The 13438-nt window shown below is 35.5% G+C and overlaps 1 protein-coding gene across 1 annotated transcript in view; it reads right to left on the bottom strand.

Annotated features, from left to right (window-relative positions):
- Scn7a (sodium voltage-gated channel alpha subunit 7) overlaps positions 1-13438 on the bottom strand; it is a 64529-nt gene that overhangs the window by 42017 nt on the left and 9074 nt on the right. Inside the window, exons 2-4 of the mRNA XM_075984992.1 lie at positions 2525-2772; positions 623-741; positions 134-223 (exon numbers count right to left, since the gene is read on the bottom strand). Coding sequence (XP_075841107.1) covers positions 134-223; positions 623-741; positions 2525-2758 — 443 coding nt within the window. The 5' untranslated portion in view covers positions 2759-2772. The remainder of the gene's footprint in view (positions 1-133; positions 224-622; positions 742-2524; positions 2773-13438) is intronic.

The raw sequence follows: 13438 nt of genomic DNA, 5'->3' as shown, positions 1-13438 counted from the left end.
ATTTTAAGCAAGTTCAATTGTATTGTTTCAACCCATAATGCATTTTATAACTTAGTAAAATACAATAAATTTAAAATTCTGAAAACCATAACTATAGACTGTTTTATGTATATAATAAAAGTAAAGAACTTACTGAACTGCCAATGTCCACTCTGGTGGATTAGTCATCGACAAAAATAAGCTGTCAGTGAGGACACTAATCAAAATCAGCAGGCGAAAAAGGGTAAGGCAAGGTCAAGGAAAAATAGATAAGAAATTATATTAGAAAAGACCTACTATTATAAATTGTATTTATAGATACAAGGACAAGGGATAAGGTCCTCTTGTAAATATTGAAAATCCATGTTATTTGTATTGGAAAATAAGAATTAACAGTTGTTAACTATTAATACTATTTTATTAATTTCTATTTTCCATGTGTTTTTAAAAACTAACCCAGAAAAATTAGTATTTAATATGATGACATAAAGTACCAATGGGAAAAAGAGTTCTTCAGCAGAGGTTAAAGAGCAGAACATCTGGACTTATTATCGTATTGAAGGCAAAGCCTTGTTGACTAAGAGAACATCCGGACTGGTTATTAGTGTTTTGAAGACACAGCCAACCACCCTTAGGAGGATATGGGTTCACCAACACCTTGATAGCTACTCTTCTGAGAGAGCTGAATGGAGACAACGTGCAGAAGATGGAAACGGCATTGAACCTGAAGATGACTCTGTTTCTGTTTAAGACCACGAAAGTCTGTAAGAAACCCCAGAAAATACAGTTAGCTAAGAGTAGCCACCACTGCTCAGCAGTCTGACATTTGGGCATAATTGGCTTTGCTGTCTAATCATAGTTAAAAAGAAGCTGTTCTCATGGTTTTCATCTATAGTTAGTGTTACCAGATTGCTCACCACTTCGCTTTGTTTTGCTGGCCGTACACTTAGGAAAGTCATTTGCAATGCTACCACAGCCCTGTCTCCCAGCTGAACTCCAGATGGTGCACGGATTCACACTTAAAGGTATCAGAGGGGCAATATCTCACTAAATGAATGGGAAAATGTTAATTGTATACCAGGGAAAATCAATGAAGCATTATAAATGCAAAGAAGAACCAATGTTTTGAAATATCATGTCAATTATTTAAATTATTTATGAGGGAGGATCTGGAGGAGGGACAGGTAGAGGAAATGTGCTGCAATCATATTTTAATTAAGATGCAATAAAAATAAAACAAGGAAAATGTAAAATACTAAAAATTAATGCTTGAAAAATATAATTTATTTGGTATTATTGACATGAACCTATCTAAAAATGGTAATTTATATAATAGAAACAAAAGAACTTTAGATATTAAAGCATTAACTTAATGAGTGTATTAGAAGAACAGAAATATTCTGAAATTGAAAGTGATTCATATATAGGTTAATGTGTTATATATGCATATACGCATGTGGGCTTGTGTACAGTGACATTTGTGTATATTTTTAGATTTATATAGACGGATAAGCCTATATATTATATATATGGTCATTGAAAGTAGAAAGCATGTATATTCACTAAATATGTTCCTTTAGTGATATTATTAGTTTTGGGGTATGCATAAACACATCTGTCTGGTGATGTAACTTGGTGACAGTGTTTTTTTAGCCTTTAGCAAGGCCTGAGTTTGATCTTGGCTGTTGCCTGTCCAAGATTCTATCTTGCCTTTATTAGAATTCAAGTATTCTGAAAGCTGTAATTGAAATGTTACTGTACTTCATTTTTATTAATCTGTGTGTACAGCTGTTTTGTCATGATACATTCATGAACCATGTGGGTGTCTTGTGCCCAGGGTGTCAAAAAGAGGTCTTCAAGTTCTCTGGAACTAGCATTACAGGAAAGAGGTAAGTGTCGTAAGCTGCTGTACAGGTGCTGGGACTCAAAGTCATGACATCTGAAAGAGCACTCACTGTTCTTAACCATAGAGACATTTCTCCAGTCCCTGAACTATGCTTCTGAGATAAGTATTCTTCCAGTTTCACCAACCCACATATATTTCTGTATTTTCCAACAAAAAATCATTCTCATACTTAGCATTTTGTGCTTGTTCTGGTAGTGTGTGTTTGTGTGTGTACAGAATTTGTAGGTTTGAATTTGTGAATACATGAATGAAAATAAAAAATTTATTTTGGATGAAATATTCTGATTACTGAGTAAATTATCAAGTTGTCTGAAATTTCTGCCCATATTCTAATTATTTTATGATTATTTAAAATTGATAAACAGAAAAATGTAATTAGTATATTTCCACAAAAAGCCATTCATATTAAGGAATGTATTACATTAATTAATATATGTATTAAATTAATTAAGCTTATTAATATTACCCTGATGCCATATCAGGTTTATTAACTATCTTGAATATGCTACCCTCACATAAAATTCATTATGAAAGAGCTCTTTTTCTATTATTTTTATTATGTCTTATCTCAATTATATTTTAAGTGGCTGAAAATAAACTAATTAAAATATAGTTTCCATAATGATAATCAATCCTTACATTTCTCTTAACATAGTAGTATGGATCCATATCTTCCAAGGGCTCTGCCACCATTCCTTTGGGAAGGCTTCCATAGGCAAACGGAAGCTGTTTGCCAGCTTCCAAACACAGGCTTGGCTTTAAATCTTCTTCTTCATGCTCTTCGTTGCATTTTTTCGCAACGTGATTTTCTATGAGCTCAAGCGACTCTGCTGTAAAGGGGACAAGGCCCTTTGGCTCTGGGGAAGTCAACATTTTCAATTTTGCACCTGTGAAAAAAGAACAAATACATAAAATCTGTTCATGTGTGAAGTCATTACATCAGCACATTGTCTCCTGATCCTTGAATTCAGGGAGAAGCTCTGGGAGTGGGTCTGTTCCCTGCCACTTCAGACCCAAGCAATGCTCCAGGGCCCTATCTGACGGCCTCAGTTACCACAGTTGGTTTCTGCTGGATGTTGTAAGCCCTTCCGGAAGGTGACGTGATTTTGTTTTTGTCGCTATTTTTTCATTTTAGTGGAAACTTTTACCTGAGTCACTGCTCTCCCCAGGACTATCAATCTATTACTCCAGCTGACAACTTCAATGGGGCTTCTCAGACTGATCTCTGCTTCCTCTTTTGAGCATTTGATTTACTGATCCCCCATCTCTCTCTCTCCTACTATCTAATTATTCCTATCCATTCACCCCTTGCTGATATTTGTTCTTTTAGTTTTCATTCTTATATACCTACTAAACTCGTCTCATTCAAAATCAAAAATAAGAATGTTATGGATCACTCTCTGAACCACAATGTAGTTATGGTCTCCAAATTATAATTTATAATTCAAGATACAAGAAATAGAGACACCCAAACTGAGTAGATACATTTAAAGATATCATACCTCAGTTTTATTGTATTAGAAGCTTTTTATTTTATTTTTTAGGAATTTTACTATATTTAGTATTATTTTTCTGATTTGTAACTCCATTTAGACTTTTCAAGACACAAAGACCCATGCTGTGCAAATAATGACACTTCATGTATTAAGCTTTATTGTTGGGTGTCAAAGTGCTTTGAATAAGTGTGATTTATGTTGCAGGTAGTAGTTTTCTCTTGAAATTTTTATTATATAATATTTAATAGGTTTTGTAAAATTACACGTAGCATAGGCATCTTTGTACACAAACTGGTTTATTACTGGCTGGTGCTTACAATATTAAATGTTAATCACTATTACTGTATCATGATATGATACAGCTTGACCTCATAAGGAATAACTACAGCGTCTTTTGTGCTTTTAGTCATCAACTGTTTCCTTCTGTAGTCAAGTGTTATCTGTTATTGTCTCGTTATTTCTTAATCACTCCTTTTATTTATAAAGTGAGAAAGTAAATTCGAAGGGTGAATGGCTGTAGAGTTCCATTATTTAGAATAAATGAATCAATAGATAAAAACATGTCAAGGACTTTTGCTTTACATTCACACACACTGATAAAGTTTGTGCTTTAGATTTCTACCATGAACTTTGCATATTTAATAATAAAAATAAAATACTAAAATATATAATAAAATCAAATTATAAAATGACTCAACCTATAAAAACAGGCATGAAAGAAAAATACCCACAATATCATAGGCTTATAAGGATTTCTGCCAAAACCACTTTGACCAATGACTATGATCCATTCATCCCCTTATTATCTTTTGTGACTTTTAAACTGATAACTTAGGCTGTGGTGGGAAAAGCTTGGTGGAAATAAATGAAACAAATAAAATCACAAAACTTGAAATTGGATAGATTGATATTCAAATTTAAAATTGTTCCTTTTGTTTAAGGACATCTCAGTCAAGTTAATTATATATTTCCATTTTATTTTTCAGCTATGCAACTCAGTTTCCTCCTTGAATTAAAGATAAAATTATACACATTGACAAAAAGCCCCAGTACAGTAATGGACACATACTATATAAGAAATCACTATAAATTTTTCTGAAATTTAATTTTTACTTTCATATTATGTGTTTGAGCATTTAGCATATCTGTGTATCTGTGTGCCATATGCATGTATTTTCTGTGGATCTTTTGGGTCCTGGAACTCCTTGCAGCTGGAGTTATAGGTGGCTGTTTGCCTCATGATTCTGGAAATCTAATCTGGTCCTTTAGAAGAGCAGTTGAGGAGTTTAACAACTGAGCCATCTCTCCAGTTCCTTAAAAAGAACTTTCTTTGTGATAAAATTTGAAATGTGAATCAAATGTAATAGAATCATTGATATTGACAATGCATATAAGACTCAGAACTCTGCACAAGATGTATCCAGCTACACCAGTACAACAGGGAAGAGGTAGGCTTGGTAGAAAACTGCCAATATGCCTTTCTTAACATCAATAACACTATTAATATCAAGTCAATACCAATTTCTCTTGCCAAGAAAGATACTATAACCTTAGCCTGTGTTGACAGAAGATGGAGAGGACATCCTCCTCTGTTCAGTACAGGTAAAATGGAGCAAAACCTTTTTGATTAAAATAAAATGACTGTGGAGAGTTTGACTGACAGATGGACAATGTGTCATAGCAATACAGAAAAGGCACAGTGTGGAACCGCATTGCTTCAAAGTGTTTCAAGTATTTCTTATGGAAGAGAAACTAGATTCCCGTATTATCACAGAGGAGAAACTAGAATTAATGAGGCAAAAGAAGAACAGATTATTTTTTAAGATAAAGTGTTTTCTAAAATTGAATGAGTTGATGTGGGCATCATGCCTTAGCTTAAGAAGCAAGAGGAAGCATGCAATTATTGATAGTTGGGTGAGATGTTTGCAATGGATACAAGCATTGATTGATAATGTCAACATCATATAATCTTGGAGCAATCAAACGTTAAGATATTTTTTTATTTATTTTTTACTTTTGTACAGCACCACAGAATAAAAAGGTTAGCTGAGAGCAAAGGATTAGGAATTCGGTAAACTGAATTTACAGCTCCACCACACCCATCCTAAATAAGCACACAGAAGGCCAGCCAAAAGTATTAAACCCATGCATATTAAAATTGCATTTATTAGCACTAAACATGAAGGAGATGATTCAAGCTCCTTATACAACGCTGCCATTAATGGAAATAGTCTAGACACACTTTACTGAAACCTCAAGATTCAAGTTGCCAGTCCATTTTCTTATTGCACAGTCCAAATATAACCTACCTTTTCTGTATGTTTTTTGGTAAAATAATGCAATAATTCATTGTTTTATTAGCTAACAGAGAACATCAGTAAAATTCTCCGTATTTGGGATCCTTCATATATATGCAACTTAAAATGCTACAAGATTAAATCAGATAGCAGAAACCTTGAGCCACCTTGTAGCCTTTATTGAGACTCATTGTCTCTCTCCTTATGGCAACTTATCCCTGATGACTTTTTTATCAGTGAATCAGACACTGAAAGAAACTATACCAAATTGTTGACTAGAGAAACAAATGGACAGCAGGCATCTGTCTTCTATGCACTGCAAAGCAATGCAAACATTTGTCAAATGGAGCTGGCAGGCCTCTGACTTTTAGACGGTAGAGTGCAGACTGAATTATTAATCATTTAAATATAATTCAGTAAAAGCATTTCTGTGGGAAATTTATATAATATGCTCCAGGCACTATGCTTTCTGTTGAGCTATCTTAATACAGCATCAATGCCTAAGAAAACAAAGATTAATAGTTAATCTGTCCATTAGATGGCCTTTCTAAAAAATTGAATAGCTAGAGTCAGCTTTGGGAGATAATAATAATATCACATTCAACTCACAGCTGCACTCTTGACAAGCTGTAGTTGTATAACATTTTAGACTGTTCATTAAAATGGAATCCTTTTCTCTGAGTATCAGAAAGGGTGTGGAGTATATTCTCACAGAAAAAAAACAAGTTCTTGAATTTAAAATTTAATAAGGACAAATTTATCAAAATATTACAGTGACCATAATTGCGGACACTCATGCTGAATAACTATCATTTTGAGATAAGAATGTTAACTTATTTCATTTTCTTTCATAGTTTTCTTGTGAGTATCATTTTACAGAAGAGTGGGTGTGTCTTGGTCTCTTACATGACTGCCGCATTACGGTACAGCTGGGGAATTGAAGAAGACCAATGCTAATTCAGTTGTGCTTAGATCTACATTTGGGTGAGCTTAAATGAAATCACAAATAAGGACAGGAGGACAAGAGGTTGCTATCAGGTAATCCACTTGCACGGATTTGCACTTGGACTTAGGGAATTCGTAGTTCTGTCATGGTAAAAGATTCCCTGAACAACAAGGGAAAAGGAAGAACTAGATAATTGGGAGAACAATTTGCCTGGTTTCATATAGTTACCAGTAACTATGCGCTTGGGGGAAATCAACCACATGCACCAGTTTAAGGTTTTGCTCTTAGATTGGTAGGATCTTGGGTAATCCATTTCTGCAGGAGGAAGAAGTTTTTGCAGCACTTTTTGGCAGTTTGGGAGACACAGCAGCGCCAGCGCCAGGTTTGGTGTCCAACAATCTGTGTTTCACATCTCGAAGCTGCAGTATTATGCACGCTCACTGAAGCGGCTTAGCCTATTGATATCAGCTGTGGACTTAGCCAGGACTTAGTCCCCTCATAGATGTAAGTAAGAATATTTAAAGTTGGTTTTTAATCTAGCAAGCAATTTTATATTTCTCGGTGCTACTCTTGTTATTACCATTAAACAGAATTTTAAGCTTTGGTGGGTTGTAGATCTATAGATATTGAGACATGGCTTTCAAATTGGAGCAGAAAATTGAAGTTCAAAGAATGATTATGGAAAATGATTTTTTCCAGTATTTTTGCTGACAGAGGCCATTTTCCCTGTCAATCATCTTACATCAATTTTATTCCTCCACCAGTGTGTTTTCATCTTTCCTTGCTGGTCACAATACCATTAAAGATTTGTTACTATGGGAAACAGTTCACGTGGTCCTGGCTTTCTTCTTTTTGTTCAATATTGGGAAGTTTGGCTATTTGCTATATTTTTACTATGTCAACTGGGAGAGTTCTGTGTAGTTTTGGGGTGCTTTCTCTTTGCATTTTCCAAGTTTGGAGAAGCAACTGTGGCAAGATGCAGAACTGAGAAACTGCCATTTTACTTGGTTCCAGCACTTTTACAACCAGATCCATTTCCGGATGGCTTAATTATTTGAATGGAAAACTAAGGTGTAAATTTAAAATCTTGAAAGGATTCTGACAGTAAGAATGTATGCATTTTAAACAAAAAGTTAAAATAGAGAGACTGGAAAAAAGGTCTCAGCATCTCAAGTGCTTGTTAATCAAGTGTGAAGACAGTTCAGATCCCCACAGGAATGATGGCTTTCCTCTAATTGCAGTGCTGGTCTAGACAAATATGCAATCTCTAGGTTCAGTGAGAGACCCCCCTCTTGGTAAATAAAGTGAGAGCAATCTAGGACAACACTCAATATCAACTTCTAGGAATACACATGAATATGATTCATATGTACTCACACACATGCAAACATGCACACATGTGCACACATCCATGCCATGTAATAAAATAAATATGCATAACAGAAGTCCTGAGTTCACAGGGTTTTTACTCACATTCAGAGACACATCCTAGCGGAACACTTGGTAACATAAGTTAATAAGTAAATATGCATAAAAGAAGTCCTGGTTTCACGGGGTGTTTACTCACGTTCAGAGACACATCCTAAGGAACTCTTGGCAGCATAAGTTGTTGCAACATTTGCATGTAGGACTCTGGGTTGGGATGTCTCAGATGTAGCCCTCCAAACTATATAGTGCACTCGTAGATAGGATTCCTATAAATTATTATGCTTTGCAAACCACAGTAGATTTTTTTATAATTAATTAAAAACAAAAATAGGTGGCAGCTAAGAGATAATGTTCTCTCTAATACCCTTTAAAAAGACTAAACCCTAATAGTTGACATCTGGGTACAGGCTAGAGGCTGTGATGGGGGTTATAAAATTTGGCTGAAAGCGATTACTATTATTTATGATTTTATGGAATATGGGAAATATTTCAAATATTAGGAGAATATGATAATACTCTTAGGATTTTTGACTTCTCAACTTTGTGATACATCTAAAAACTTCCAAAAGTGGAAATTCAGTGAGAAATTGTAAATATAAATCTGCATATTGATAAAGATAAGTAAGTTTTATTTATGTGCATGTGTTTTATGTACAAATCCGCATATATAAATATTAGAACAAGTACATGTATAGTATATGATTTTACAGATGACTGAAACCAGGTTCTAACAAAGGATTGTGTGTGGGAAAAATGGATAAAATTCTTTTTCTTACTTTTTAAAATGTGTGTCTTTGTCTGTGTGTTTATGTGCTTAAGTATGTACCCACATGCCTGTGTGTGATGTGTGTGAATTTGGTGTATGTTCATGTGTCTGTGTGTGATGTATGTATGTTTCTGCACTTGCTTGTGTGGGTGTGTATGGACATCAGATGATGATGTTCGTTTTGCCCAAATGCATTTCTGTGTACCACATGTGTACCGTAACCACAGAGGAAAGAAGAGGGCTCTGATTCCCCTCTAATTGGAGTTACAGACTATTGTGAACTGCCATGTGGGTACTGGAAATTAAACCTGGGTTCTCTAGAAGAATATCCCGTGCTCTTAACCACTGACCCATCTCTCCAGCCCTGTATTATTATTTTAAAATAGCATTTATGCACTTGTAAATGATTATGAAATTTATAAAACACACATCCTTTGTCTTTGATCTTAGACAAGATACTTCACATCTTGATGTGTTGATTTTCTCAACTACAAAGTGGAAATGATAAAAGTGAAGATAATGTTAGCAATGGTAAGAAATGTAAAGCATTTAGGACAACACCTTTCAGGTGTTATACACTACCCTAGTTATTATATCCTTTATTATTACTTTATTTTTTAAAGAGTAGTCTTTTATACCTATTAATCTTTTTCAACCAAACAATCATCTAATATGTTGAAATTTATAAAGACAATATGTAGAAGAGAGTGTAAGTCCTTACGGGTAACCAATAATATTGGTTACATTAAATTACAGTGATCAACTGCAATACAAAGACATTCTTGAAGAATTTCCAAAACGCGGTGAGCTTTCTTCTGCTTTATTTATATTACTTCTCTGATTGGACTTTGAGCTTGTTACTATTTTCATAGTGTTTGCTTCTGTTTCCTCTTCTAACAATTGCCTCTAACTCATTACAATTGAATATGATGATGGAAATAACAAGCTATAAAAAGCAGCCTGTGATAGCCAGTGAAATGGTCAACCATATTATCAATGTTTTGACTCTTTATATTCCCTTCCTTCCTGTGTTCAACCACACCCAATGCTTTATTATTTTCTTGTACCGTGCTCAGCTTGAAGGCTTGAAATGGATAGAGGATGAGCCTGTCTATATATAAATCACTGCATACATCTCTCTAGGTTTGAAGTTCCTCGTCAGATTTAGAAGGAGCAAATGATACTGCAAGCATAATCTAAATTTGTCACAATTAATGGCTGTAAGTCTCAAGGGTAGAAAACCTTTCATGTGGGGATACTGAAAGAATCCAGCTGCTCAGACCTACATCTAACAGGAAATGGTCACGCCCATCTGCTAGAACAGAATTTCTGCTTCCGAAGTTGGCTGGTATTCACTCCATCACTGCACACTTAGTTGGCACTCTTGTCTTCTTGTGGCTTCAGCTCCTTAATGCTACTTTAACTTTCTTTATTTCAATTCTTGTCCTTGCTCCTGAGAGTAAGTATTTTATTTTGTTTTATTCTGTTTTTAACATAAGCCATTGATGATATATTTACAGCTCTTATTTTTCTCTAGGGTTCCTTGAAATTCAGCAAATTTTGGCTAATGCTTCCAACTTAACTTCCTGGACAATAATTAACTTAATCACACTGGGAACAAATGTGGTTCACATTTCCTGGCTTCATGTTTCCAGATTGCTTACATCTGTTATTCATTATTTCTTTCGCCTTACCCTACTCTAACTTCATGGAACACATCATTGAAATAGAACATCTCATAGAGAATATTTGAAAATAAAGGAAGGTGTCTACAATAGAGTCTTGTTCACTTTAAAAGAACAAAATGATTTTTGCACAAGTTCTCACTAAATAGCCCAGGTTGGCCTTGAAATTGCAGTATTTCGATTTTAGGTTCCATAGGTCTGCTGTTACATGTGCTTGCTACCAGGCTTGGCCCTTACCTTTTATTATTATATTGCAATACTTCTGGATACATTAAAGGTTTCCAGCCTTTCAAAAGACTGTTCATCAATTTAATAATCCTAAGTGACACTAAAATTAGACTTACTGTCATATACTTTATATTTTATATTTTTAAATTATACCCATAAAGGAAACCAAAGGAAACAAGCCTCATTTCCACGCGGAGCAGCCAAGGGACAGGCCTGGAACTCAGACCTGGACAGCTGCATGATCTTTTCCCACGCACTCATTCTACATGAGGTCATAAAGGGAGGAAAGACCCATCAGCCAGTATGCTAGCAGTTGCTGGTCTAGTAGATTCTGGTTATGGGACCAGGTAGGTTCCCCAAGTACTCTCTGGATATTTCTTCATTCTTGCCACATTCTATACCCATAAGCCTGTAGGGCTCCCATCTTCTGTCCATACTTAGTATTCTGCATAAATTAGAAATTATTTCTACTGTTTGCAATCACCGAATCTAATAGGCATTTTTTGAACTCTTCATGACCCATGTTAACTTGATATGGACACAAAACCTTCAGCAACGTGCCGTCAATGTAAGGTTTTCAGTTTGTGTTTCAGAAAGCCTGTCGCCTCTGAGAGGACAAACTGAAAGTTTCGGCATGTGCATTGTGGAATGACACAGACCCATCAGCATTGCTGAAGAGAATATTAGCTCCTGAATGACTTCAGAATTCTCCATGGCCTATCTATCAAGAATGAAGAAACAGTGGTCCAAACCAGACCAGCTCTGGGTGAGGTGAATCTGATGCGTACTGAAGACAAAAAGATACATTGAAAACCATGCTCTACTCAAACATCTTCCCACAACTCTACAGCACATACATCACTAGATTGCTTCTTGTTTTCTTCTCAATAAGCATACCAAATAAGAGGAATCAACCATAAGCCAGTGTCAACGAATGAAATAACTAAGAACACCTGGGTCCATAAGATTCACATTCTTTTCTCCTATTTAGGTATCCACTTTCACTCAGCTGCAGTTCCTCCTTCTCTGAGTACTGGGTTGAGGGTGACCTTCTCAGAGTGATGTTCAGGTAACAGAAGATGTGGACATTAAAGCCTTGAAGCTTGAAATTAAACACGTGGGGACCTCCTCCATCTTACCCCATGACTAATATTTGTCTAGTTTATTTGCCACTTTATCCTTTTCCTTCTATTCTCTTCTCTTCTTCCTAGGGAGTCCTAATTTACCTTCAAATAGTACAGCCAAAAGTTCTCAGTAGCTGGTGATAGTTTGACTGTACCCCAGCTGTGGAAGAAAGCTATCAACAACACCCTCTTTCATTTGCCACAAGAACCTGATTTAGATGATGAACTAAATGTCCACTCAATCACTTGGCCAATGATAGGCTTCTCCAAACTCAGCTCACAAGGTTAAGTCAGCTTCAGTGGCATTCTCTGCCCCACAACTGCTGTTTGATCCCCTCAGAGACAATGAAGGACAAGAAAAAAATGAAAAGTTGCAGTCAATGTTTTCTTTCTTATTCCTAATTTCACCCCTATTTTTTTTCAGGTTGATATCTAGAGCAGAATCTGCAACGATGCAACCAAGCAGAGCAGCTAAAATCTCCAGAGATTTTTAGGTTACCACCCAATGCCTCTTCATGCATATTGCTATTTTGGGGAATTTAATGTACTGAATGTAAATAATTAATCAGCAAACTCATGGGAATGGGGGAAAATCACCAAGAAACAAAGGTTTAGATTAGTTTGACAGAGAAGTGTCCTACATACCACTTGTATGCATCTGATATGAATATACATGTGACCATTTCCAGGAAACTTGTAAAAAGTTTTCGATCAGCAAATGAGGATATAGAGCACAGCCAAGAATCACACAAATAAAGAATAAGGAAAAAGAAAACCACAGAGTTAGTGCATCAATTAAAGGTGGATGCTTAGATGCCAATTTCATGCAGCACAATATTATAAAACCATTTCTCATTTAATAGTTGTCAAACTATTTTGGATGAGTAGTGTTAAGCACCAGACACTGGCAATGCATCAAGCTATTACTCCAGTGCCATTCAAATAATTGTTTTTTTTTAAACAATGAGAATTATAAGTCTACCATAATATGTTAAACTAGATTAACTCCAGGCACTGGCATAGGTGAAAGTCAGAGGGAAGCAAGCATTGAATAGGTTATAAATTTTTCAGAATACAGGAAGCTAACTGCTAATCAATTTAGCCATTTAATGGTCAATTTAGACTGACATCTTCTTTGGTTGTGGCTGCCTTGTTGCACTTAGTAGATGCATCGTAGCTTATATTTCATCTTCGCTGCCTTCCAGGATGACTCGCAGCTGCACCTGCTGGTACATTCTTTCCTCTCGAATCTCTCTGACCAGAATCCATTTTCTCCACAGAGTATAGCCAAGTGATCATATTCAGGACACCGATCTTTTCTCGTTTTTAAATGGGACTCTATGAAATATGGAATCATTGATTTTTGAAAGCAGATGCTTACAAGGAAAGATGATTGAAGTTAATATGATTTTGAGAAGCCTGAATGAAATTAACATAATCAATAATTTTAATGGTGAAACTCTATAGAGATATAATGGAGACTTATCTCAGTGAACGGTCTTTGACTGACTGGCATGTGCAGGAAGACACTGTGATACACCTGAGATCAGAGTATCAGCTTCCTTTTTTCTTTGCAGTCAGTA

This window comes from Microtus pennsylvanicus, chromosome 9, assembly GCF_037038515.1.
Source record: "Microtus pennsylvanicus isolate mMicPen1 chromosome 9, mMicPen1.hap1, whole genome shotgun sequence".
NCBI classification, from domain to species: domain Eukaryota; kingdom Metazoa; phylum Chordata; class Mammalia; order Rodentia; family Cricetidae; genus Microtus; species Microtus pennsylvanicus.
Note: the sequence above shows the minus strand (reverse complement) of the source record. Positions and strands in the feature narration are given on the sequence as shown.